Source organism: Coregonus lavaretus (genome assembly GCF_964263955.1).
Source record: "Coregonus lavaretus genome assembly, chromosome: 16".
NCBI classification, from domain to species: Eukaryota; Metazoa; Chordata; class Actinopteri; order Salmoniformes; family Salmonidae; genus Coregonus; species Coregonus lavaretus.
The window spans coordinates 23,915,402-23,938,860 of NC_140003.1; the positions used below are offsets into that span (position 1 = coordinate 23,915,402).

A 23,459-nucleotide genomic window follows, 5' to 3' on the forward strand; every position below is an offset into this window, starting at 1 on the left:
GGATGATGAACGTGTTAAGCATTCGCCAGATGTCCCTCCGAGATACATTCAGGACGCCGCCGGCATATCAATGGATGTCATGAACAAACAAATGCATGAGTAAACGCCAGCCGTCCATCCTGAAGGGAAGCTAGGAAAACAAAAACAGTCCTGAGAGAGAGAGAGAGAGAGAGAGAGAGAGAGAGAGAGAGAGAGAGAGAGAGAGGATAGAGAGAGAGTGAGAGGATAGAGAGAGAGAGTGAGAGGATAGAGAGAGAGAGAGAGAGAGAGAGAGAGAGAGAGAGAGAGAGAGAGAGAGAGAGAGAGAGAGAGAGAGAGAGAGAGGATAGAGAGAGAGAAAGAGAGAGAAAGAGAGAGAGAGAGAGAGAGAGAGAGAGAGAGAGAGAGAGAGAGAGAGAGAGAAGAGAAGAGAAGAGAAGAGCTTTCCCCTTCTATGACGGCTGCTGTCACTGTCAGACCAGACGCCTGGAGATTTAATGCTGCTGTTAGAGAGGGGTGAAGTGATGGTCCTCAAATTAAATAAGCGACATGGCAGGGACAGGGTTTGGGGCGGAGGCGGCAGTGATGAGAACAAGGTGTTATGGATGATTGTAATTGGGCAGAGGGTGATTGGATGGGTGCCAGACAGACAGTGTCAGCGACTAGTTGAGACGGAGGGCTGGGGGGGGGGGGGGGGCGGAGGGGCTCCTCTGTTAGGGGGAGACTTCTCTCGGTGATACACACACAGACACACACACACTCCTGGCTGCACTGGCCTGATGATTGGCGAGACACTCGTATAAATTCTAATAAAGCATGATGGGCTGGCACCACTCTTCCTTCTCTCAGCTGATTACCTCTTAGTCTGTGCTGAGATTAAACTGGGATAAACAACCTCTAAGGAGACAGACAGACAGACAGACAGACAGGAAAGCAGACTAGGGGATGTATGTATTAACTGTAGGAGTTCTGAGGATCAGGTCGCCCCTGTCCATTCATTATAATCAATGAGGCAAAACTGATAATAGATCGGCACTCCTACTCCTATCCACTGTAAGAGTGTGTACCCCAGTACCTGTGGTACTTGGCCTTGGAGGAGTCTAGACTCCAGGGAGCGAGAGCAAGAGAGAGAGCGAGAGAGCGAGAGAGCGAGAGAGCGAGAGAGTTATAGACTCATAAAAGTGACTCACCCTCTTTCTCTCTCTCTCCAGCTACCAGCTACTACTGTTTCATTAACCTTGCTGTGATGGCGGCCGGCGGGAAATCAATATGCTTACACCTTTTTCCGGCCCACAGCTTATTTAGATCACCGTATAGTAAGGATTTGTCCAAAATGGCACCCTATTCCCTATGTAGTACACTATAGCCCATAGGGCCTGGTCAAAAGTAGTGCACTATATAGGGAATATGGTGCTATTTGGGACTTACACTAAGTAAGCACAGCACAGGGCCACCCGGCGGAGGATTAAATATTTTGGGGAGCCACGAAGCCAGCGGCATCATCAGCTAAGTGCCATTTGTCCTTGGCAGGTCTTGGCTGGAGTTCAATGCATCAGAATGAGCAGGACAGAACCTTCCTAGGCAAAATTACTCTTATAAGTCATTCAGACAGTCGTGCCAGTTCCTTTCCATCACCTTCAAAATCAACCAACTTCAAGTCTGTCTGTTTGTATTTCAATTAAAAACGAATCTACTCCCTGTTTCTTTTCAAATCGCTATTCACATTTAATACTCAGGTCCACCACTACTCCACAAGAACTATCACCGATCTCCACACCCCTTTTTCCCGTACAAGACTAGGCCAATTTTCCATCTCCTACAGAGGTCAGTTTTTTGGAACAGTTTCCCAGAACACCTCAAGCACTGCAACACCTTCAACTCCTTCAAATTCAAAACAAAAAATGATCTACTGGACATTCCACTGACGCCTCATCCCAATAACTTCTCTGCCTATTAGCCTTTTATTTTGATTGTGCACTGTACTTTAATTAGATATTTTCTTCTTTATCCGCCATCTGTTTTGCTACTTATTTTTGTATGGTTTTGTTTTATAAACATTGAAAGGGGGAGGCGCCTACAAGCCCCTCTGGGTTTCTTACCTCTCCTGCACATATTCTTTAAGTTTACCTTTTAAACCTTCATCATATTGTTTTGTATTTTCTTGTGTAAATAACTCATTTAAAAAATAATGATAGTGGGACCTTCATCGATACTAATGCTGCTAGCTAACATCATTACTATTCCCAGAGCAGTGGTCAGGTTGTACTGATAACCTTTCTACATGTGTGGAGAGCTGCGCTGCATACCAAATGACGAAGGTTGGCATTTATTGTCATGACTCATGTATTAGAGGCAGCTCTGCAGTGGTCACTAGCTGCCACAAAGTCATAACATCTGATTTTAAACCTAACCCTAACCCTAACCTTAACCTTAACCACACTGCTAACCCTAATGCCTAACCCTAACCCTAACCACACTGCTAACCCTAATGCCTAACCTTAACCCCACTGCTAACCCTAATGCCTAACCACACTGCTAACCATAATGCCTAACCCTAACCCCACTGCTAACCCTAACCCTAACCTTAACCACACTGCTAACCCTAATGCCTAACCCTAACCACACTGCTAACCCTAATGCCTAACCCTAACCCTAACCACACTGCTAACCCTAATGCCTAACCCTAACCCCACAGCTAACCCTAACCTTAACCACACTGCTAACCCTAATGCCTAACCCTAACCCCACTGCTAACCCTAACCACACTGCTAACCCTAATGCCTAACCCTAACCCTAACCCCACTGCTAACCCTAATGCCTAACCCTAACCCCACTGCTAACCCTAATGCCTAACCCTAACCATACTGCTAACCCTAATGCCTAACCCTAACCACACTGCTAACCCTAATGCCTAACCACACTGCTAACCCTAATGCCTAACCCTAACCCTAACCACACTGCTAACCCTAATGCCTAACCCTAACCACACTGCTAACCCTAATGCCTAACCCTAACCCTAACCACACTGCTAACCCTAATGCCTAACCCTAATGCCTAACCCTAACCCCACTGCTAACCCTAATGCCTAACCCTAACCACACTGCTAACCCTAATGCCTAACCCTAACCACACTGCTAACCCTAATGCCTAACCCTAACCACACTGCTAACCCTAATGCCTAACCCTAACCACACTGCTAACCCTAATGCCTAACCCTAACCCCAATGCTAACCCTAATGCCTAACCCTAACCACACTGCTAACCCTAATGCCTAACCCTAACCACACTGCTAACCCTAATGCCTAACCCTAACCACACTGCTAACCCTAATGCCTAACCCTAACCCTAACCACACTGCTAACCCTAATGCCTAACCCTAACCACACTGCTAACCCTAATGCCTAACCCTAACCACACTGCTAACCCTAATGCCTAACCCTAACCACACTGCTAACCCTAATGCCTAACCCTAACCACACTGCTAACCCTAATGCCTAACCCTAACCCTAATGCCTAACCCTAACCACACTGCTAACCCTAATGCCTAACCCTAACCACACTGCTAACCCTAATGCCTAACCCTAACCTTAACCACACTGCTATCCCTAATGCCTAACCCTAAACCTAACCACACTGCTATCCCTAATGCCTAACTCTCCCCTTAAATGAAGACCAAAAAGCTCATTTTTGTTTTCATGAATTTTTACAATATAACCAATTTAGATTTTGCAGCTGGCTTATCTAGCAGAAATCGCTCAGTTCTGCCTCCAGGGCAAGATTCATGACAAATCAAAAGAGAACCATTGCGCTCTCCCAGAAGCTTGGCAGGTGCGTAAATCCCAAGACTCATGACAATAAACGTCAACCTGTCCAAACGGCACTGTGTTCCCTATGTAGTGTATTACTTTTGACCAGAGGTCTAGAATGGGGCGGCGCACAATTGGCCCAGTGTCGTCCAGGGTGTGGGGAGGGAATGGCCGGCAGGGATGTAGCTCAGTTGGTAGAGCATGGCATTTGTAACGCCAGGGTTGTGGGTTCAATTCCCACGGGGGGCCAGTGTGAAAAAAATAAAAAAATAAATGTATGCACTCACTAACTGTAAGTCGCTCTGGATAAGAGCGTCTGCTAAATGACTAAAATGTAAATGTAAAATGTAGCATCAGTTGTCAGAGCACCTTACCGATCACTGCACCTGTACACAGCCCATCTGAAATTAGCCCACCCAACTACCTCATCCCTATATTGTTATTTATTTTGCTCTTTTGCACCCCAGTATCTCTATTTGCACATAATCTCTTGCACATCTAGCATTCCAGTGTTAATACTAATTGTAATTATTTTGCACTATAGCCTATTTATTGCCTTACCTCCATAACTTGCTACATTTGCACACACTGTATATATATTTTCTGTTGTATTTTTTGACTTTATGTTTTTTTTACCCCATATGTAACTCTGTTGTTGTTTTTATCGCACTGCTTTGCTTTATCTTGGCCAGGTCGCGGGTTGTAAATGAGAACTTGTTCTCAACTGGCTTACCTGGTTAAATAAAGGTGAAATAAAAAATAAATAAAATAAATTTAGACCCTGGTCAAAAGTAGTGCACTATAAAGGGAATAAGGTGCCATTTGGAACACAACACTACTCTGTGTTGTGATGAGGCTCTGCATCAGACCTGAACAGATAGGGTAACTTATCAAGCTCCAGATCATTTACTATGGTTCAAACTCTCTCAACAATAGCAGTGGAAGAAAGGGCAAAAGTGGTGGCTTAGGATATGGCTCAAGACCTATCTAACTCTGGGAAACACTGGCACAACAACAGACCTAACTTTAGAAAACAGAATTTTGCTGCTAACCCAAGTCTATCTTTCTTTGAAGAGTGGAACTTACACACATAAGGCCCACCTACAATCCTTCTGCACAATCCTCAGCCAGACAGCTACTGATGCTGCTTGAGTGTGATATAGTTCAGACTGGCCACTGGAAGGCTGCCTATCAGTGGGACTCCAGATGTGTGCGTGTATGCATGCGTGCGTCAGACAGTATGGACATTGGGTTTATGTCAGCTTGACTGGTATTATCCCTCTCTTGAAGCTGTGTGCTTTGCAGGGAGTTTGTTATTGTTTATCAGAGAGAGTCAGTGAGAACTAGGGAGAGAGAAAGAGAGAGAGGGAGCAAGTGAGAGAGAGAGAGAGAAAGAATGAGAGAAAGAATGAGAGAGAGAGAGAGAAAGAGAGAGAGAAAGAAAGAGAGAGAGAGAGCTCGGTCTGGCTCGAGGGGCTGACTGTAGGGAGTTCAACCCGCCTGTTCACTGGCTGTCTGTCCACAGCCCAGCGCTTGATCCCCGGCCCACAGCCCTCAGCCCTTGGCCCATTCCACCACAACCAGACAGGATATGCACCGCGGGCACGGAATCCGTGGATGAACCGCAATGAACACTCTAGCTCCCATCCACAAACAGCACCATTGCCCCCAACGGTCAGTTTTTGTGTGCCTGCGTCCGTGCGTGTCGATGCAATGCATTGCTTGGAGGACAGTGCATTCTGAATGCAGGCTGTATGAGCATGTTACATGACCATGGACTCCAGAGAACCCAGGCTGTATGAGCATGTTACATGACCATGGACTCCAGAGAACCCTGGCTATGTGTGGATGAGGAGAAGAGGATGATTATCTATTTATTAAGCAGGGCCAGGGAAATGCCAGTGCCATCTTATGGCTGTGTAATTAATCTAGGGGGAGAGAGGATATGTCTTTGATGCACATTAACTAGCAGCCCCAACAGACGGTGAGTGGCAGAGCAACAAGACCCTTTCATTAAGTTTCTCTATCCCCACTACTCAAACAGACCCATTCATTCCCTCCTCATCTCAAAGTAAAAAAAAAAGGCATGTTGAGAGGCAACAGAGAGGACACCCCAGGCCCTTTCGTGACTGTTGTGATAAAGGCCTAATCATTTTAAGGTCTAATCAAAAATGACCACTTAAAGTGTGTGATGATGGCAAAGGACCAGACAGTACATACCTGAGTAGTTTGCAGATGCTGTTCCTGTAGCTGAGTCTCTGGCTGGCAGCAGCCACACTGGGAGGCATGGGGGGTCGGGAGGGGAAGTAGAGCACCACCGCAGCAAACAGCACCGCCACCACACCAAACTCTATATGTCAGGAGGGACACAGAGACACAGGAAAAGACAGAAAAGACAGATCAGTAGCTTATTAACACAGTCAAATAGAAGGATTATTATTAGTTTACAACCTACCTGAACTCAGTCAATGTATCACTAACAAAACCATTCCACCCAGAGTCACATGTTTCTGATTCCACCCTACTTTGAGAGGGTGTTACAGAGTTTAATGGCTGTGATAGGAGAAAACTGAGGATGGATCAACAACATTGTAGTTACTCCACAATACTAACCTAAATGACAGAGTGAAAATAAGGAAGCCTGTACAGAATAAAAACATACCAAAATATGCATCCTGTTGGCAATAAGGCACTAAAGTAAAACTGTGTGTTATGCTTGGGGCAAATCCAACACAACACATTACGGAGTACCACTCTCCATATTTTCAAGCATAGTGGTGGCTGCATCATGTTATGTGTATGCTTGTAATCATTAAGGACTGGGGAGTTTTCAGTATCAAAAAGAAACGGAATGGAGCTAAGCACAGGCAAATTCCTAGAGGAAAACCTTGTTCAGTCTGCTTTCCACCACTGGGAAACAAACTGACCTTTCAGCAGGATAATAACACAAGGCCAAATCTACACTTGAGTTGCTTACCAAGAAGATAGTGAATGTTCCTGAGTGGCCGAGTTACAGTTTTGACTTAAATGTACTTGAAAATCTATGGCAATACTTGAAAATGGTTGTCTAGCAATGATCAACAACCAATTTGACAGAGCTTGAAGAATTTTGAAAATAATAATGGGCAAATGTTGCACAATCCAGGTGTGGAAAGCTCTTACAGACTTACCCAGAAAGACACACAGCTGTAATCGCTGCTAAAAGGTGCTTCTACAAAGTATTGACTCAGGGGTGTGAATACTTATGTAAAAGTAATATTTCAGTATCTTATTTTCAATAAATTTGCAAACATTTCTAAAAACATGTTTTCACTTTGTCATTATGGGGTATTGTGTGTAGATATTCGGGGGAAAAATATATTGAATCCATTTTGAATTCAGGCTGTAACAACAAAATGTGGAATAAGACAAGGAGTATGAATTCTTCCTGAAGGCACTGTAGAGTTCCACGCCTGCTCTGTTGCAGATGCCCAGATTAGTCAATTAAGAGCCCAGCGGCTTATCAGAGAGCTGGGCCTAGGACTACATCAATCAGCTGGCACAGAGATCTCTGATACTCTCTCTGTCAGCGTGCCCTAACAGCCCTTCCTTCCAAACAAGCTACTAAATCCCCCAACCCCTTTCACTGGGCTTGGCCTGGCCTGGCATGGCCTGGCATGGCTTGGCATAGGCAACAGAACAGGACCCATTTCTCTTTGAAAAGCCACAGCATTTTTGGTCTGTCCATTTCCCAAAAAGTACCACCAGAATCATAAATCATGCTTTTTCCTATCATAATGTGAAGTTTGATTGGACAGTAGCTTCATTTTTACTCTCTGGCTGGCGCAGCACAGGGTGCATGCCAGCTCACATTGATTTTTCAAACCAAAACAACTGTTGATTGCTGCTGTTCTGTAGTGAAGGTGTGACTGTGGAAGTGTATAATTTATTTTCCTCAGAAGAACAGGAGGAAAACATCAATGAATTTAATTCCATCTAAATGCTTAATGACCTCTAAAGCTCTCAGTTCAGAAAATGTGTCTGTTTTGTCCTTTGAAATGTAATACTAATAGTTAACACAAATCTACTATTGTTGTGGATAATGTTTTTTTATTTTCTGATTTTCTGAATCCGTTAAGCAGAACATTGTTGAGACGTTTGAGTCTGATATTTTAGTGATGAGACAGAGACAGTCAGATCACCTTCAGCTGATTGTATTTCTCTCCCTAGACTAAGGGCAGACATGATCCAGAGATGATCTGCTATTGATTCCTGTGGTGCTGTCAGTACCTACCTGCATACATAACATGAGAAGATATTCAGCAACTCTTGGTAGGACAATTGTGCTATAGAGTTGCTGAATATCTTCTCATCTTCAGTATACTCCAGTATTTCAAAGTGAGGTAGCGACAGCATTTATTTTTCTCAGTACCTGCTTGCATACATAACCACTTGGATCCTGTCTCTTATGTATCTGGATAACACTTTACAGTATGCCCCCTTATAAAAGCTTTATGAATGGATACTTGACAGCTACATAAGACATTATAACATCAGTACCTGCATACAAAACCAGTTGGATTCTGTCTCGTATGTGGTTTATCTGGATTTCTGTTGAGTCGACCGCTCGGTTCACCATAGCATGGGTGGTGTCGTTGGGGGCGGGCACAAGCAGCGGGCCGACAATGAAGGAGCACGCCGCCCCCAGGTAGCTCATCAATGAGGCGACAGCGGTGGCTGTGGCTCGTTGGTCCGGAGCGAACCATGTGGTGGAGAGGAGGGGGCCGGCACTCATTATGGTTGGACCAGCCAAACCATTCAGCAGCTGACCCCCGTGTATTAACCTGCAGAGAGGATAGGGAGGGAAACATTAAACATTAATATCACATTATGCATATAGACAACAGATGCAATGTAGCCAGACAGTGTAACCAGAGAGATGCCATTAACAAGAAATAATGCATTTCCCTCAGCATGTAACCTACAGTTGAAGCCGGAAGTTTACATACACCTTAGCCAAATACATTTAAACTCAGTTCTTCACAATTCCTGACATTTAATCCTAGTACAAATTCCCTGTCTTAGATCAGTTAGGATCACCACTTTATTTTAAGAATGTGAAATGTCAGAATAATAGTAGAGAGAATTATATATTTTAGCTTTTATTTCTTTCATCACATTCCCAGTGGGTCAGAAGTTTACATACACTAAATTATTATTTGGTAGCATTGCCTTTAAATTGTTTAACTTGGGTCAAACGTTTAGCGTAGCCTTCCACAAGCTTCCCACAATAAGTTGGGTGAATTTTGTCCCATTCCTCCTGACAGAGCTGGTGTAACTGAGTCAGGTTTGTAGGCCTCCTTGCTCACACAAGCTTTTTCAGTTCTGCCCACAGATTTTCTATATGATTGAGGTCAGGGCTTTGTGATGGCCACTCCAATACCTTGACTTTGTTGTCCTTAAGCCATTTTGCCACAACTTTAGAAGTATGCTTGGGGTCTTTGTCCATTTGGAAGACCCATTTGCGACCAAGCTTTAACTTCCTGACTGATGTCTTGAGATGTTGCTTCAATATGTCCACATAATTTTCCTTCCTCATGATACCATCTATTTTGTGAAGTGCACCAGTCCCTCCTGCAGCAAAGCACCCCCACAGCATGATGCTGCCACCCCAGTGCTTCACGGTTGGGATGGTGTTCTTCGGCTTGCAAGTTACCCCCTTTTCTTCCAAACATAACAATGGTCATTATGGCCAAACAGTTCTATTTTTGTTTCATCAGACCAGAGGACATTTCTCCAAAAAGTACAATCTTTGTCCCCATGTGCAGTTGCAAACCGTAGTCTGGCTTTTTTATGGTGGTTTTGGAGCAGTGGCTTCTTCCTTGCTGAGCGGCCTTTCAGGTTATGTCGATATAGGACTCGTTTTACTGTGGATATAGATACTGTTGTACCGGTTTCCTCCAGCATCTTCACAAGGTCCTTTGCTGTTGTTCTGGGATTGATTTGTACTTTTCGCAACAAAGTACGTTCATCTCTAGGAGACAGAACGAGTCTCCTTCCTGAGCGGTATGACGGCTGCGTGGTCCCATGGTGTTTATACTTGCGTACTATTGTTTGTACAGATGAACGTGGTACCTTCAGGCGTTTGGAAATTGCTCCCAAGGATGAACCAGACTTGTGGAGGTCTACAATTTGTTTTCTGAGGTCTTGTCTGATTTCTTTAGATTTTCCCATGATGTCAAGCAAAGAGGCACTGAGTTTGAGGGTAGGCCTTGAAATACATCCACAGGTACACCTCCAATTGACTCCAATGGAGCTTCTAAAGCCATGACATCATTTTCTGGAATTTTCCAAGCTGTTTAAAGGCACAGTCAACTTAGTGTATGTAAACTTCTGACCCACTGGAATTGTGATACAGTGAATTATAAGTGAAATAATCTGTCTGTAAACAATTGTTGGAAAAATTACTTCTGTCATGCACAAAGTAGATGTCCTAACCGACTTGCCAAAACTATATTTTGTTAACAAGAAATTTGTGGAGTGGTTGAAAAACGAGTTTTAATGACTCCAACCTAAGTGTATGTAAACTTCCGACTTCAACTGTATGTGAGAAACTCACTGTCATTTTAATTCCAGTGTTAACCTATAGGGAAAAGGAGAGCTTAAAAATGAATAAATGTCATTATAACAATATATTAAATATATCTCTATGGGTATGGTTACTTATGACCATATTTCTTCTTCTTTCTATAATATACTCCTGTCTGAGTCAGGATTCTCTCATAAAGTCTGAGTCCTGTTGGTGCAGTGTGAGATCTGAGTCGTCCCCTGTGCCCAGCCAGCCCTTCCCAACCCAGTGTGTCTGAGTGGCAATAGAGAACATCGTCTAAAAAGGGGATGGCAAACTACGGATCTGGCCCGTGAACCCATTCAATCGGAACCGAGGTAGGTTTGACTTTAAAAATATATATATTTAAAATATATATTATTTTGGTTAAGAAAAAACACTCCAGGCCACTCTTGAACATGTAAAACTAGATAGAAAGTATGTAGAAATTATAGTGGACCTATATATTTTCAAATAACTGCCCTTTTTCTGGCCAGCAAATTGCTTTTGAGAACAACAAAAAGCGGTCCCCCCAAAAAGATTACGTGACCCTCCGCAGAATTTTGAAGCCCGATGTGGCCCTCGAGCCAAAATTATTGCCCACCTCTGGTGTAAATCCTTTAACGATTCTTATTATTAGCATTAATGTGGGTATGATTTATGATAAAATGGTTATCTTTCCAGATAGAAGCTTATTTTATTCAAATCAGCTTGGTAAATGTACTATAACTCTTACAACTCTAAAAGATTACAAGGTAGGCAACAAAGGTGAGACTAAAAATAACTATTAAGAACCTGTGCATCCTCTTTCCTGTGTCTTATCTCGAGGAAAAGAACACAGCACTAATATTGACAGACATTCTGCTACAGTCCTGGCACTCGTAAACCAGTCGAACGCTGCTGTCTGCCTTGAGTTCAAACCAGATAAGCTCATAGCATAAGACAAAGAGCTGTCAACACTGGCAAGACAGATCGATGGAAGTGTCACTATCCCATATCTCCTCCTGAGATCTTCTCAAACGATGGTTAACTCCCCCCTCCCTCCATCTCCTACAAAACTATACCTCACTTCTCTCCTCTCTCTCCCTCTCACGCTGTGATCACTCATTCTATTCAAGTCAAACAGAATGAAATTTATGATTTATGGCGCCCGCTTGTCCACAAATCTATCTTCCACCTGCTACACTTGATGACATCACATCCTAAAAGTGACCTGTGGATAATTCAAAATCCTCATTCAATTTTTATTAGATATGATTTCAGATTTAATACACTTGCGGCTTTTTTCAATGCTGAATTGAATGTCATTGAGAAAACAGAAAGGTGTCATAAAGTATTTTTTTCACAAACATATTTTCTGAATTTAAAAGTAATCCAAAAAGTAATTTAGTTTTTCAAAAGTATCTGTAATCTGCTGGTAACGTAACTGATTGAAGTTAGTTTTTTTGTAATCAGATTACATGTAACTGATTACATGTAAGGGAGTGGGTTGTTCTGATTACATGTAAGGGAGTGGGTTGATCTGATTACATGTAAGGGAGTGGGTTGTTCTGATTACATGTAAGGGAGTGGGTTGTTCTGATTACATGTAATCAGTTACTCTCCAACCCTGGGTGTGGAAGAGTGGAGGAAGGAGAGGAAGGAGTGGAAGAGGGGAGGACATGAGGGAGGGCAGTCGTACTGCGTGAGATTATTCACTTAATGTATATTGATGAACCCTGTCAGAGAAAATCTCATTGCTCTGAGACCAAGTCAGCCCAGCATGCGAAAGAGTCAGTCAGTTAGATATATGGTATGCTCGTGTCTCGAACCTGGCATATTGCGACAGAAATGATAACACTGCCACTTCCAGATACCCGCTCCAATCTAATGTATCAGAGGGTGGTCGAATCAGAGAGGCAATGGCAGTATCATTGGCACAGTGGCAAAGTTGGCAGTTGGTACAGGGACACGACATGGCTGTGTGTGTGTGTGTGTGTGTGTGTGTGTGTGTGTGTGTGTGTGTGTGTGTGTGTGTGTGTGTGTGTGTGTGTGTGTGTGTGTGTGTGTGTGTGTGTGTGTGTGTGTGTGTGTGTGTGTGTGTGTGTGTGTGTGTGTGTGTGTGTGTGTGTGTGTGTGTGTGTGTGTGTGTGTGTGCGCGCGTAGCCAATCAATGAGACATGAAGATATTACTAAGAGAGAGGGACCTTTGCATCAGTGTTCTCTGTATTTGCATACATTTGAGCATTGCCTACTTTAATTCAAGAGTTATCATAGTATTGCTCTGCTCTGACCTTCGTTAAATTAGTGACCATTATAATGGTGTCTTGTCTTTTATCCTCCTCCCCTGCCATGGCCTCTTTTCAGATATTCTGACTCACACACAGATCGCCTTCAGGTACGTTTCCTTACTTGAACTACACTAGAGCACAGCTCTGACAACAGGAAGGTGTTTCAATCTCACAACCCACTCCCTTTGATTCTAATAAATGAGCTCCGAACTGAACAAAGTTTACCCTCCAGAGCATATGGTGAAGAAAATATGCCCATCGAACATGAAACGATTGTTTTCCCTCTTTAAAAAAATGATCTAGTGTGTGCTGTCAGGGGAGCCCTGCTGTTTCTAAATCAAGCTTTAGGAGGTGGTGAAAATCAAAGGCTCTATTTGATCGCTGCCTGCGATGCCCTTGAACTCACTCAGCTCCTTTCAGATTCTCTCCTTTTCTATCCTCACCTGTTCTCCTCCTCTCTTCTCCTATCAGCTTCCATCCTCTCCCCTTCGCTCTGCTCCTCTTCTCCTCTTCTCCTCCTTTCCTTTCCTCTCTCATCTCCTATCCTAACCGCTCCTCTTTCCCTTCTTGTCCTCTCCCCTCTTCTCTTCTATCCTGTCTTCTCCACTCCCCTTTCATCTCCTCTTATTCCCACTGTCCTCTCCTCAACAGATCAGCAGTGCCTCTTACCATTGGTCGTATCACCATCGTAGCCCCAGAAGCATCCACACTCTTAATATTTCAAGAGAGATGTAAATGGCATATTTATGTGTGTGTGTGAGACAAGTATATGGCAGCAGCATGGATAAAAAATAACACAAACCCCATGTCTCAGAACTCAAACTGTGCTGCTCACTGTGTAGCCATAGACCTATGTGCAACAGCAGCACATACAATGCAATGATTGACACCTGCTGGTGATTTAGGGAACTGTTAATGGATGGATCATAGGCTGTTAGATACACAGCTCAATAAGGCTTTACTGTTCAGTGGAAATATTAAGGAATCATATACGGCTGAGGGAAAGGGTCAGAGGTTACCTCAGGTTATCTATTCTGATTTCCAAAGGTCAGACCAATTTTAAGCCCTCTGAAAAATGTCATAAATCCACTTTATGGTTTAAACGCACAGAAGCTGCTTGCTCAGGAACTGTACAACTCACAGAACAGTACGGTTGCCATGGTATGAGGGAGGTATTCCACTCGCATGGCATAAGGATCTATCTTCCCTCTAAGAGTACATTTTGACATCACTAATGCATTTTCATAAAAGGCACAAAGTTGATCATAAAATCATCACTTACTGGCATTACAACTGTTAGTTACTCTTAAATACTACAACTATAAACGTAGGTTGACAGGAATTAGTACAGGAGTTAGGATTGGTAAGCATGTCTTCAATTGTTTGTCCCGAATAGGCTAGATGTTTAATAATGTAATCCCAGGAACTGTGAGAGCAGAGCAGCCTTCTCAGGGATAGTGCTTTACATAGTATGGGTGTAAATCCTTTACGTATTGGCACTATCACCTCGATAGCAACACTGTCTGGGTCTCAGTTGGATGCTGAGATCTTATAATATAAGATCTCACAACAGCACTCCGCAGAGTATTTCCTCTGTTGATGTAATCTGTTGATGTAATATTATTACATCAACAGAGGAAATACTCTGCGGAGTGCTGTTGTGTTGGCATCCTTACTGCCTGCAATGTAACGCTCCTCCACTAGAACCGCCTCCTCTTGTTTGATGGCGTATGCCTCATCATGTGACCCTGTATTTCTCACATGACAGAGTACAAGAGCATATGCTCTCTCCAGCCATACAGGCCTAGTCACTGTAAAAACGTCCACACCAATGCCATATATATTATGTCATGCTTATGGATGACCCTAGGTCAAGGACATGTATACTGTCAAGTCAGCTTTATGCAGGTCTCTAGTCTAGTACGCACACACACATACATACACACACTCACTCACACACACACATGTATTCTGTTGTTCCATACTCAGCTGCCCTCTGAAGCATAGAGGTGACAGGGAGAATGAAGACTAACGGGGCATGAAGAGGTTGTTGTCAGTTAAGTGCAGTAAAGGCACATAGCCTTAGCCTGGTCCCAGATCTGTTTGGCACCACAAACAGATTTGGGACCAGACTAACAAAGCCTGGGGCAAGCGTAATATAAAAGTTTATACTTTCTTCAAACACCTTTAATTTTCTACAACGAAGGAATCAATCATGAGTCTCATTTCCTAAGTATCCCTCCTAAAACAAGAGCCAATCTTTCCAATTTATGTTTAGTCTGTATTTTAATATTGCAATAAACTGAACTAATGGTCTCATTTTACAGAACCAATCAGACTCCGAGAAAATGTGCAGTTAGAATACAATTCGTTTTTTACCTTCCCTTTGGGACTGAAATTAACAAACCTAACATAATAAATTAAGTTGGTGAAAGTGCTATACACCTCATTAAGGGAATACAATTTCCTTCCTCAATTGAAATACCCTTAATGTATCATCTGAATGGAACTCAACGTGGAGCCTAATTAGAAATATGTGGCAGATTAAGGTAGGATAATAAAAGTACCTTTATACCTAAAGTAATCCAGATAACTTTGCCTGGGACTCCTTTAAACGCACAGGTGCTTTTTTTAGAAAGTGGAGGAAATATTGACTACATATATTCTGCTGGTGGAAATAAGGATGACAGAAATGAATGAATGTGAATGAAAGCCGTAGTCAATAAGAACAGAAAATAAGCCTCCACACAATTCAACTATTAAAATAGAATACTAATCTCTTGGAGGAAATGGTGCGTCTCAATCCCATTCCAGGTCTCTGCTATTATGAGGCCTTCAAAACGAGCAGGAACTATTTCAATGCGACAGTTCAATACTGCAACACATCAATACGACTGGAAAACTAGCGATTCATGAATTCCTTCATTCATCAAATCTATGTTCAACTGGATGGGTAATTTCTTTCCTCCCTAAATCCGCAATTTAAAAGCAGAAACCAGGCACCCTGAAACCAGCAAATTACCATAGCTATTCAAATTATTGGTAAATGTAATAAATATACAATTCTGTGTAGCCTACTTTTGATCTGAGTTTTCTAGAGAAATGATCTTGTATGGAAACTCATGCCAGAGTACAATGCAGTCGGAAAGTATTCAGACCCCTTGACTTTTCCCACATTTTGTTACGTTACAGCCTTATTCTAAAAGGGAATATTTTTTTAAAATCCTTAATCTACACACAATACCCCATAATGACAAAGCGAAAACAGGTTTTAGAATTTTTTGCAAATGTATTTCAAATAGAAAACAGAAATACCTTATTTACATAGGTATTCAGACCCTTTGCTATGAGACTCAAAATTGAGCTAAGGTGTATCTTGTTTCCATTGATCATCCTTGAGATGTTTCTACAACTTGATTGGAGTCCACCTGTGGTAAATTCAATTGATTGGACATGATTTGGAAAGGCACACACCTGTCTATATAAGGTCCCACAGTTGACAGTGCATGTCAGAGCAAAAAGCAAGCCATGAGGTCGAAGGAATTGTCCTTTGAGCTCCGAGACAGGATTGTGTCGAGACACAGATCTGGGGAAGGGTACTAAAAAATTTCTGCAGCATTGAAGATCCCCAAGAACACAGTGGCCTCCATTGTTCTTAAATGGAAGAAGTTTGGAACCACCAAGACTCAGCCAAACTGAGCAATCGGGGGAGAAGGGCCTTGGTCAGGGATGACCAGATGGTCACTCTGACAGAGCTCCAGAGTTCCTCTGTGGAGATGGGAGAACCTTCCAGAAGAACAACAATCTCTGCAGCACCACCAATCAGGCCTTTATGGTAGAGTGGCCAGACGGAAGCCACTCCTCAGTAAAAGACACATGACAGCCTGCTAGGAGTTTGCCAAAAGGCACCTAAAGGACTCTCAGACCATGAGAAACTAGATTCTCTGGTCTGATGAAACCAAGATTGAACTCTTTGGCCTGAATGCCAAGGAGGAAACCTCGCATCAAACCTACAGTGAAGCATGGTGGTGGCAGCATCATGCTGTGGGGATGTTTTTCAGCGGCAGGGACTGGGAGACTAGCCAGGATTGAGGGAAAGATGAACGGCGCAAAGTACAAAAGAGATCCTTGATGAAAACCTGCTCCAGTGCACTCAGGACCTCAGAGTGGGGTTAAGGTTCACCTACCAACAGGACAACGGCCCTAAGCACACAGCCAAGACAACGCAGGAGTGTCTTTGGGACAAGTCTCTGAATATCCTTGAGTGACCCAGCCAGAGCCCGGACTTGAACCCGATCGAACATCTCTGGAGAGACCTGAAAATAGCTGTGCAACAACACTCCCCATTCAACCTGACAGAGTTTGAAAGGATCTGCAGAGAAGAATGGGAGAAACTCCCCAAATACAGGTGTGCCAAGCTTGTAGCGTCATACCCAAGAAGACTCGAGGCTGTAATCGCTGCCTAAGGTGCTTCAACAAAGTACTGAGTACTTATGTAAATGTGATATTTCAGTGTTTTATTTTGAATACATTTGCACAAAAGAAAATTAAAAACTGTTTTTGCTTCATCATTAGGGGGTATTGTGTGTAGATTGATGAGGGGGAAAACATTTTTTAATCAATTTTAGAATAAGGCTGTAACGTAACAAAATGTGGAAAAAGTAAAGAGGTCTGAAAACTTTCCGAATGCACTGTAGACCAGGTCTGAGCAGAATCATACAGCGTGGAGCATACAGTCAGGTTCAACATTATTGGCACCTTTGATAAAGATGAGCAAAAAAGACTGTATAAATAATTCTAATAGTGAGCTATATTGTATGCTCAAAGAAATTGGATAATTATATTATTTTATTCTAATATAATTGCTCAGAGAAAGAGATTTTGTTTAACAAGCAATATAATTATATAAATTGTCGAAATTATTGGTACCCGAAACATTCTAACTAAATTAAATCTGCATTAACATTCTATATATATACAGTTGAAGTCGGAAGTTTACATACACTTAGGTTGGAGTCATTAAAACTTGTTTTTCAACCACTCCACAAATTTCTTGTTAACAAACTATAGTTTTGGCAAGTCGGTTAGGACATCTACTTTGTGCATGACACAAGTAATTTTTCAAACAATTGTTTACAGACAGATTATTTCACTTATAATTCACTGTATTACAATTCCAGTGGGTCAGAAGTTTACATACACTAAGTTGACTGTGCCTTTAAACAGCTTGGAAAATTCCAGAAAATGATGTCATGGCTTTAGAAGCTTCTGATAGGCTAATTGACATCATTTGTGTCAATTGGAGGTGTACCTGTGGATGCATTTCAAGGCCTACAGTGCCTCTTTGCTTGACATCATGGAAAAATCAAAAGAAATCAGCCAAGACCTCAGAAAAACAATTGTAGACCTCCACAAGTCTGGTTCATCCTTGGGAGCAATTTCCAAACACCTGAAGGTACCACGTTCATCTGTACAAACAATAGTACGTAAGTATAAACACCATGGGACCACGAGCCGTCATACCGCTCAGGAAGGAGACGCGTTCTCTCTTAGAGATTAACGTACTTTAGTGCGAAAAGTGCAACTCAATCCCAGAACAACAGCAAAGGACCTTGTGAAGATGCTGGAGGAAACAGGTACAAAAGTATCTATATCCACAGTAAAACAAGTCCTATATCGACATAATCTGAAAGGCATCTCAGCAAGGAAGAAGCCACTGCTCCAAAACCGCCATTAAAAAGCCAGACTACGGATTGCAACTGCACATGGGGACAAATATCGTACTTTTTGGAGAAATGTCCTCTGGTCTGATGAAACAAAAATAGAACTGTTTGGCCATAATGACCATCGTTATATTTGGAGGAAAAGGGGGAGGATTGCAAGCCGAAGAACACCATCCCAACCGTGAAGCACGGGGGTGGCAGCATCATGCTGTAGGGGTGCTTTGCTGCAGGACGGACTGGTGCACTTCACAACATAGATGGCATCATGAGGAAGGAAAATTATGTGGATATATTGAAGCAACATCTCAAGACATCAGTCAGGAAGTTAAAGCTTGGTCGCAAATGGGTCTTCCAAATGGACAATGACCCCAAGCATACTTCCAAAGTTGTGGCAAAATGGCTTAAGGACAACAAAGTCAAGGTATTGGAGTGGCCATCACAAAGCCCTGACCTCAATCCTATAGAAAATGTGTGGGCAAAACTGAAAAGGTGTGTGCGAGCAAGGAGGCCTACAAACCTGACTCAGTTACACCAGCTCTGTCAGGAGGAATGGACTCAGTTACACCAGCTCTGTCAGGAGGAATGGGCCAAAATTCACCCAACTTATTGTGGGAAGCTTGTGGAAGGCTACCTGAAACGTTTGACCCAAGTTAAACAATTTAAAGCCAAAGCTACCAAATACTAATTGAGTGTATGTAAACTTCTGACCCACTGGGAATGTGATGAAAGAAATAAAAGCTGAAATAAATAATTCTCTCTACTATTATTCTGACATTTCACATTCTTAAAATAAAGTGGTGATCCTTACTGACCTAAGACAGGGAACTTTTACTAGGTTTAAATGTCAGGAATTGTGAAAAACTGAGTTTAAATGTATTTGGTTAAGGTGTATGTAAACTTCCGACTTCAACTGTATATCACTTACCACTGTTAGGGCAACAATTAAAGAAGTTTAAACCACTGGAACAGTATTGGACACAGGTGTACTAAGCTCAGTGAGGAGGATGGTTCGAGAGGCAAAGAAAAATACAAGGTCCAAAGTTGGAGAATTATAGAACTTGGTCGCGTCTTTGGGTCACCAAGTCTCCAAATCTACAATTAGACACCACCTCCATGCCAACAGGCTCTTTCGAAGGGTTGCCAGAAAAGAAGCCTTCATTGAGAGCAACCAACAAATGTAAACGCCTGGAATTTGCTAAAACGGCATTAGCTCTTGGATTGGAACCGGTGCTATGGTCAGATGACACGAAAATAGAGCTCTTTGGCCACGCAGACCAGTGGTGGGTTTGGCATCGAAAGAAGGATGCATATGCAGAAAGGAACCTCATACCTACTGAATGGTTGTGTCTATTTCATGTTATGGGGCTGTTTTGCTTCCACTGGTCCTGGTGCCCTTGTTAAGGTCAACAGGATTATACATTTTATCAAGTACTAGGACATTTTAGCCAAAAACCTGGTTGCCTCTGCCAGGAAACTGAAACTTGGCCGCAAGTGGATCTTCCAACAAGACAAAAATCCCAAGCACACAACAACATCCACAAAGAAATGGTTCATTGACAACAAAAATCAACATTTTGCAATGGCCAACTTTGTCTGCGGACTTGAACCTCATTGTAAATCTGTGGTTTGAATTGAAGAGGGCAGTCCTTAAGTGCAGACCGAAGGATATCAAGGATCTGTAAAGATTATGTATGGAGGAATGGTCTAAGATCCCTCCCAATGTGTTCTCCAATCTCATAAAACATTTTTGAAAACAGGGGTGCCAATAATTTTGACACCTACAGTACCAGTCAAAAGTTTAGACATGTACTCATTCAAGGGTTTTTCTTTATTTCTTACTATTTTCTACATTGTAGAATAATAGTGAAGACATCAAAACTATGAAATAACACATAAGGAATCATGTAGTAAGCAAAAGTGTTAAACAAATCAGAATTTTAGATTTTAAATTCTTCAAATTAGCCACCCTTCGCCTTGATGACAGCTTTGCACACTCTTGGCATTCTCTCAACCAGCTTCATGAGGCATGCTTTTCCAACAGTCTTGAAGGAGTTCCCACATATGCTGAGCACTTGTTGGCTGCTTTTCCTTCACTCTGCGGTCCAACTCATCCCAAACCATTTCAATTGGGTTGAGGTCGGGTGATTGTGGAGGCCAGGTCATCTGATGCAGCACTCCATCAATCTCCTTCTTGATAAAATAGCCCTTACACAGCCTGGAGGTTTGTTTTGGGTCATTGTCCTGTTGAAAAACAAATTATAGTCCCAATAAGCGCAAACCAGATTGGATGGCGTATGGCTGCAGAATGCTGTGGTAGCCATGCTGGTTAAGTGTGCCTTGAATTCTAAATAGATTTGGACTCATCAGACCAAAGGACAGATTTCCACCGGTCTATGTCCATTGCTCGTGTTTCTTGGTGTCCTTTAGTAGTGGTTTCTTTGCAGCAATTCGACCATGAAGGCCTGATTCACGCAGTCTCCTCTGAACAGTTGATGTTGAGATGTGTCTGTTACTTGAACTCTGTGAAGCATTTATTTGGGCTGCAATCTGAGGTGCAGTTAACTCTACTGAACTTATCCTCCGCAGTAGATGTAACTCTGGTTCTTCCGTTCCTGTGGCAGTCCTCATGAGAGCCAGCGCTTGATGGTTTTTGCGACAGCACTTTCAAAGTTCTTGAAATGTTCCGGATTGACTGACCTTCATGTCTTAAAGTAATGATGGAGTCATTTCTCTTTGCTTATTTGAGCTGTTCTTGCCATAATATGCATTTGGTCTTTTACCAAATAGGGCTATCTTCTATATACCACCCCTACCTTGTCACAACACAACTGATTGGCTCAAACTCATTAAGGAAAGAAATTCCACAAAAGGCACACCTGTTAATTGAAATGCATTCCAGGTGACTACCTCATGAAGCTGGTTGAGAGAATGCCATTAGTGTGCAAAGCTGTCATCAAGGCAAAGGGTGGCTATTTGAAGAATCTCAAATATAAAATATATTTTGATTTGTTTAACACTTTTTTGGTTACTACATAATTCCATATGTGTTATTTCATAGTTTTGATGTCTTCACTATTATTCTACAATGTAAAAAATATTTCAAAAAAATAAATAAAACTTGAATGTGTAGGTGTGTTCAGAGTTTTGACTGGTAGTGTATAGGTCCATTATAATTTCTACATACAACAAACCTCCCGTGGGCCAGATTGAATGGGCTCGGGCCGTAATTTGCCCACCCCTGATTATACAGTATGGACCAGGTGTCTCCAACAGGTAGATAACAAGCTACCAGTAGCTCGCAGGCCACCTATGAGTAGCTTGCCAAACAATTCTGAACATACATGCAATTTTCATGTCTTCCACCTCACAAGTATCAAACACCACAACCTCCCAGCGACTATCTAATCAACACAACATTGACATTATCTCACCCCTGGTCCGCCAGTATTGGCTTAAAAAGCCAAACCTAAGACAATATCTGCCAATTAATTTCCAGCAATATTGCCGCTGTCTGTCTGTGTGGTGCACGTGTTTGTCTATCACTCCGTGTGAAGCCAGTTGATGTGATAACCGTGGTGGGTTGACAGAAATACTTTCAACAAAACCTTCTCAATTAAATGTTAATTACAAAGTAGGCTTACCTGGTAGATGTATATTATGAGGAAGTGTACAGTATCATTTGTATCTAATATTTGTTATTTGCTAACTTTGCCATGAAATGAGCAGCAGCAGTACAGAACCATCACTAAACAGGCACATTAGACGGCACATTCCTCACTCGCTAGATGCGTACAAAAAAACAACAAAATCTATGTTTGTTCTCTTCCAGACCTCCCACAAAAATGGTATTCTGATGCGATTTAAGCATTGACATGGACTCTGAACATCCAATTTCGTTGTTTCTCTATAAACAATTGTAATTTTGAGAGTGAAAAACTAAAATAATCTAAAACAAGGAAAAATCTAACTGAGGATACATCATTTGGGAAAATATCTAACAGAATTTGGAGACAAAAATCACTGATTTTTTAGGACCCTCCTTAAGAGTTGCTTATTAACCATTATTTTACCAGGTATATTGACAGAAAACATAGTGCACTACATTCTCTTGTACACTAAGGACCAGGGGAATAGTTGCAGGCAAGAGGAGAAGAGAAGAATGTTCCTATTTGAAAGTTTTCAAAAGATGAGTAGCTCTCATGCTAGAAAAGGTTGGAGACCGCTGGTATGGACTATATATAAAGTATATAGCATGGCTCTGGGTGTGAGGGAGTGTGTGTTGTTACCATCGCCTTAGTTGTTGTTCTGGTACAGGGACACTTCGCAGCGCTGCCCCAATCACCATGAAGAAGGCTGACAGTAGAAGAGATGCGCGCAGACCTGCAGCACAGGAGGGGAGAGATGGAGAGAGGTGGAAAAAGAGGGGAGAGATGGAGAGAGAGGGGAGAGGTGGAGAAAGAGGGGTGAGATGGAGAGAGAGGAAATAGAAGAGGGGAGAGAGAGATAGGGAGAGGTGGAGTTGAGGTAGGTTAGGTTGGGGAGTAGAGAGAGAAACATTTGAGGTTATTTTGTATTCTGTATTATTCTTCCAAAGGTTACAGTACGACTATACTATATATACAAAAGTATGTGGACACCCCTTCAAATTAGTGGATTCAGCTATTTCAGCCACACCCATTACTGACAGGTGTATAAAATCGAGCAAACAGCCATACAATTTGGCCTTACTGAAGAGCTCAGTGACTTTCAACTTGGCACCGTCATAGGATGCCACCTTCCCAACAAGTCAGTTTGTCAGATTTCAGCCCTGCCAAAGCTGCCCCGGTCAACTGTAAGTGCTGTTATTTTGAAGTGGAAACTCCTAGTAGCAACAACGGCTCAGCCGCGAAGTGGTAGGCCACACAAGCTCACAGAACAGGAGCGCCGAGTGCTGAAGAGCGTAGCACGTAAAAATCGTCTGTCCTCGGTTGCAACACTCAATACCGAGTTCCAAACTGCCTCTGGAAGCAACGTCAGCACAAGAACTGTCATCGGGAGCTTCATTAAATGAATTTCCATGGCCGAGCAGCCGCACACAAGCCTATGATCACCATGC

General features: G+C 42.5%; 1 protein-coding gene across 1 annotated transcript in view; it reads right to left on the reverse strand.

Moving 5' to 3' along the window:
• Nucleotides 1–23,459, reverse strand: part of LOC311144067 (solute carrier family 49 member 4-like) — a 61,452-nt gene that overhangs the window by 29,885 nt on the left and 8,108 nt on the right. The window contains exons 2-4 of the mRNA XM_084180019.1: nt 22,651–22,744; nt 8,325–8,608; nt 6,006–6,135 (exon numbers count right to left, since the gene is read on the reverse strand). Coding sequence (XP_084036145.1) covers nt 6,006–6,135; nt 8,325–8,608; nt 22,651–22,744 — 508 coding nt within the window. The remainder of the gene's footprint in view (nt 1–6,005; nt 6,136–8,324; nt 8,609–22,650; nt 22,745–23,459) is intronic.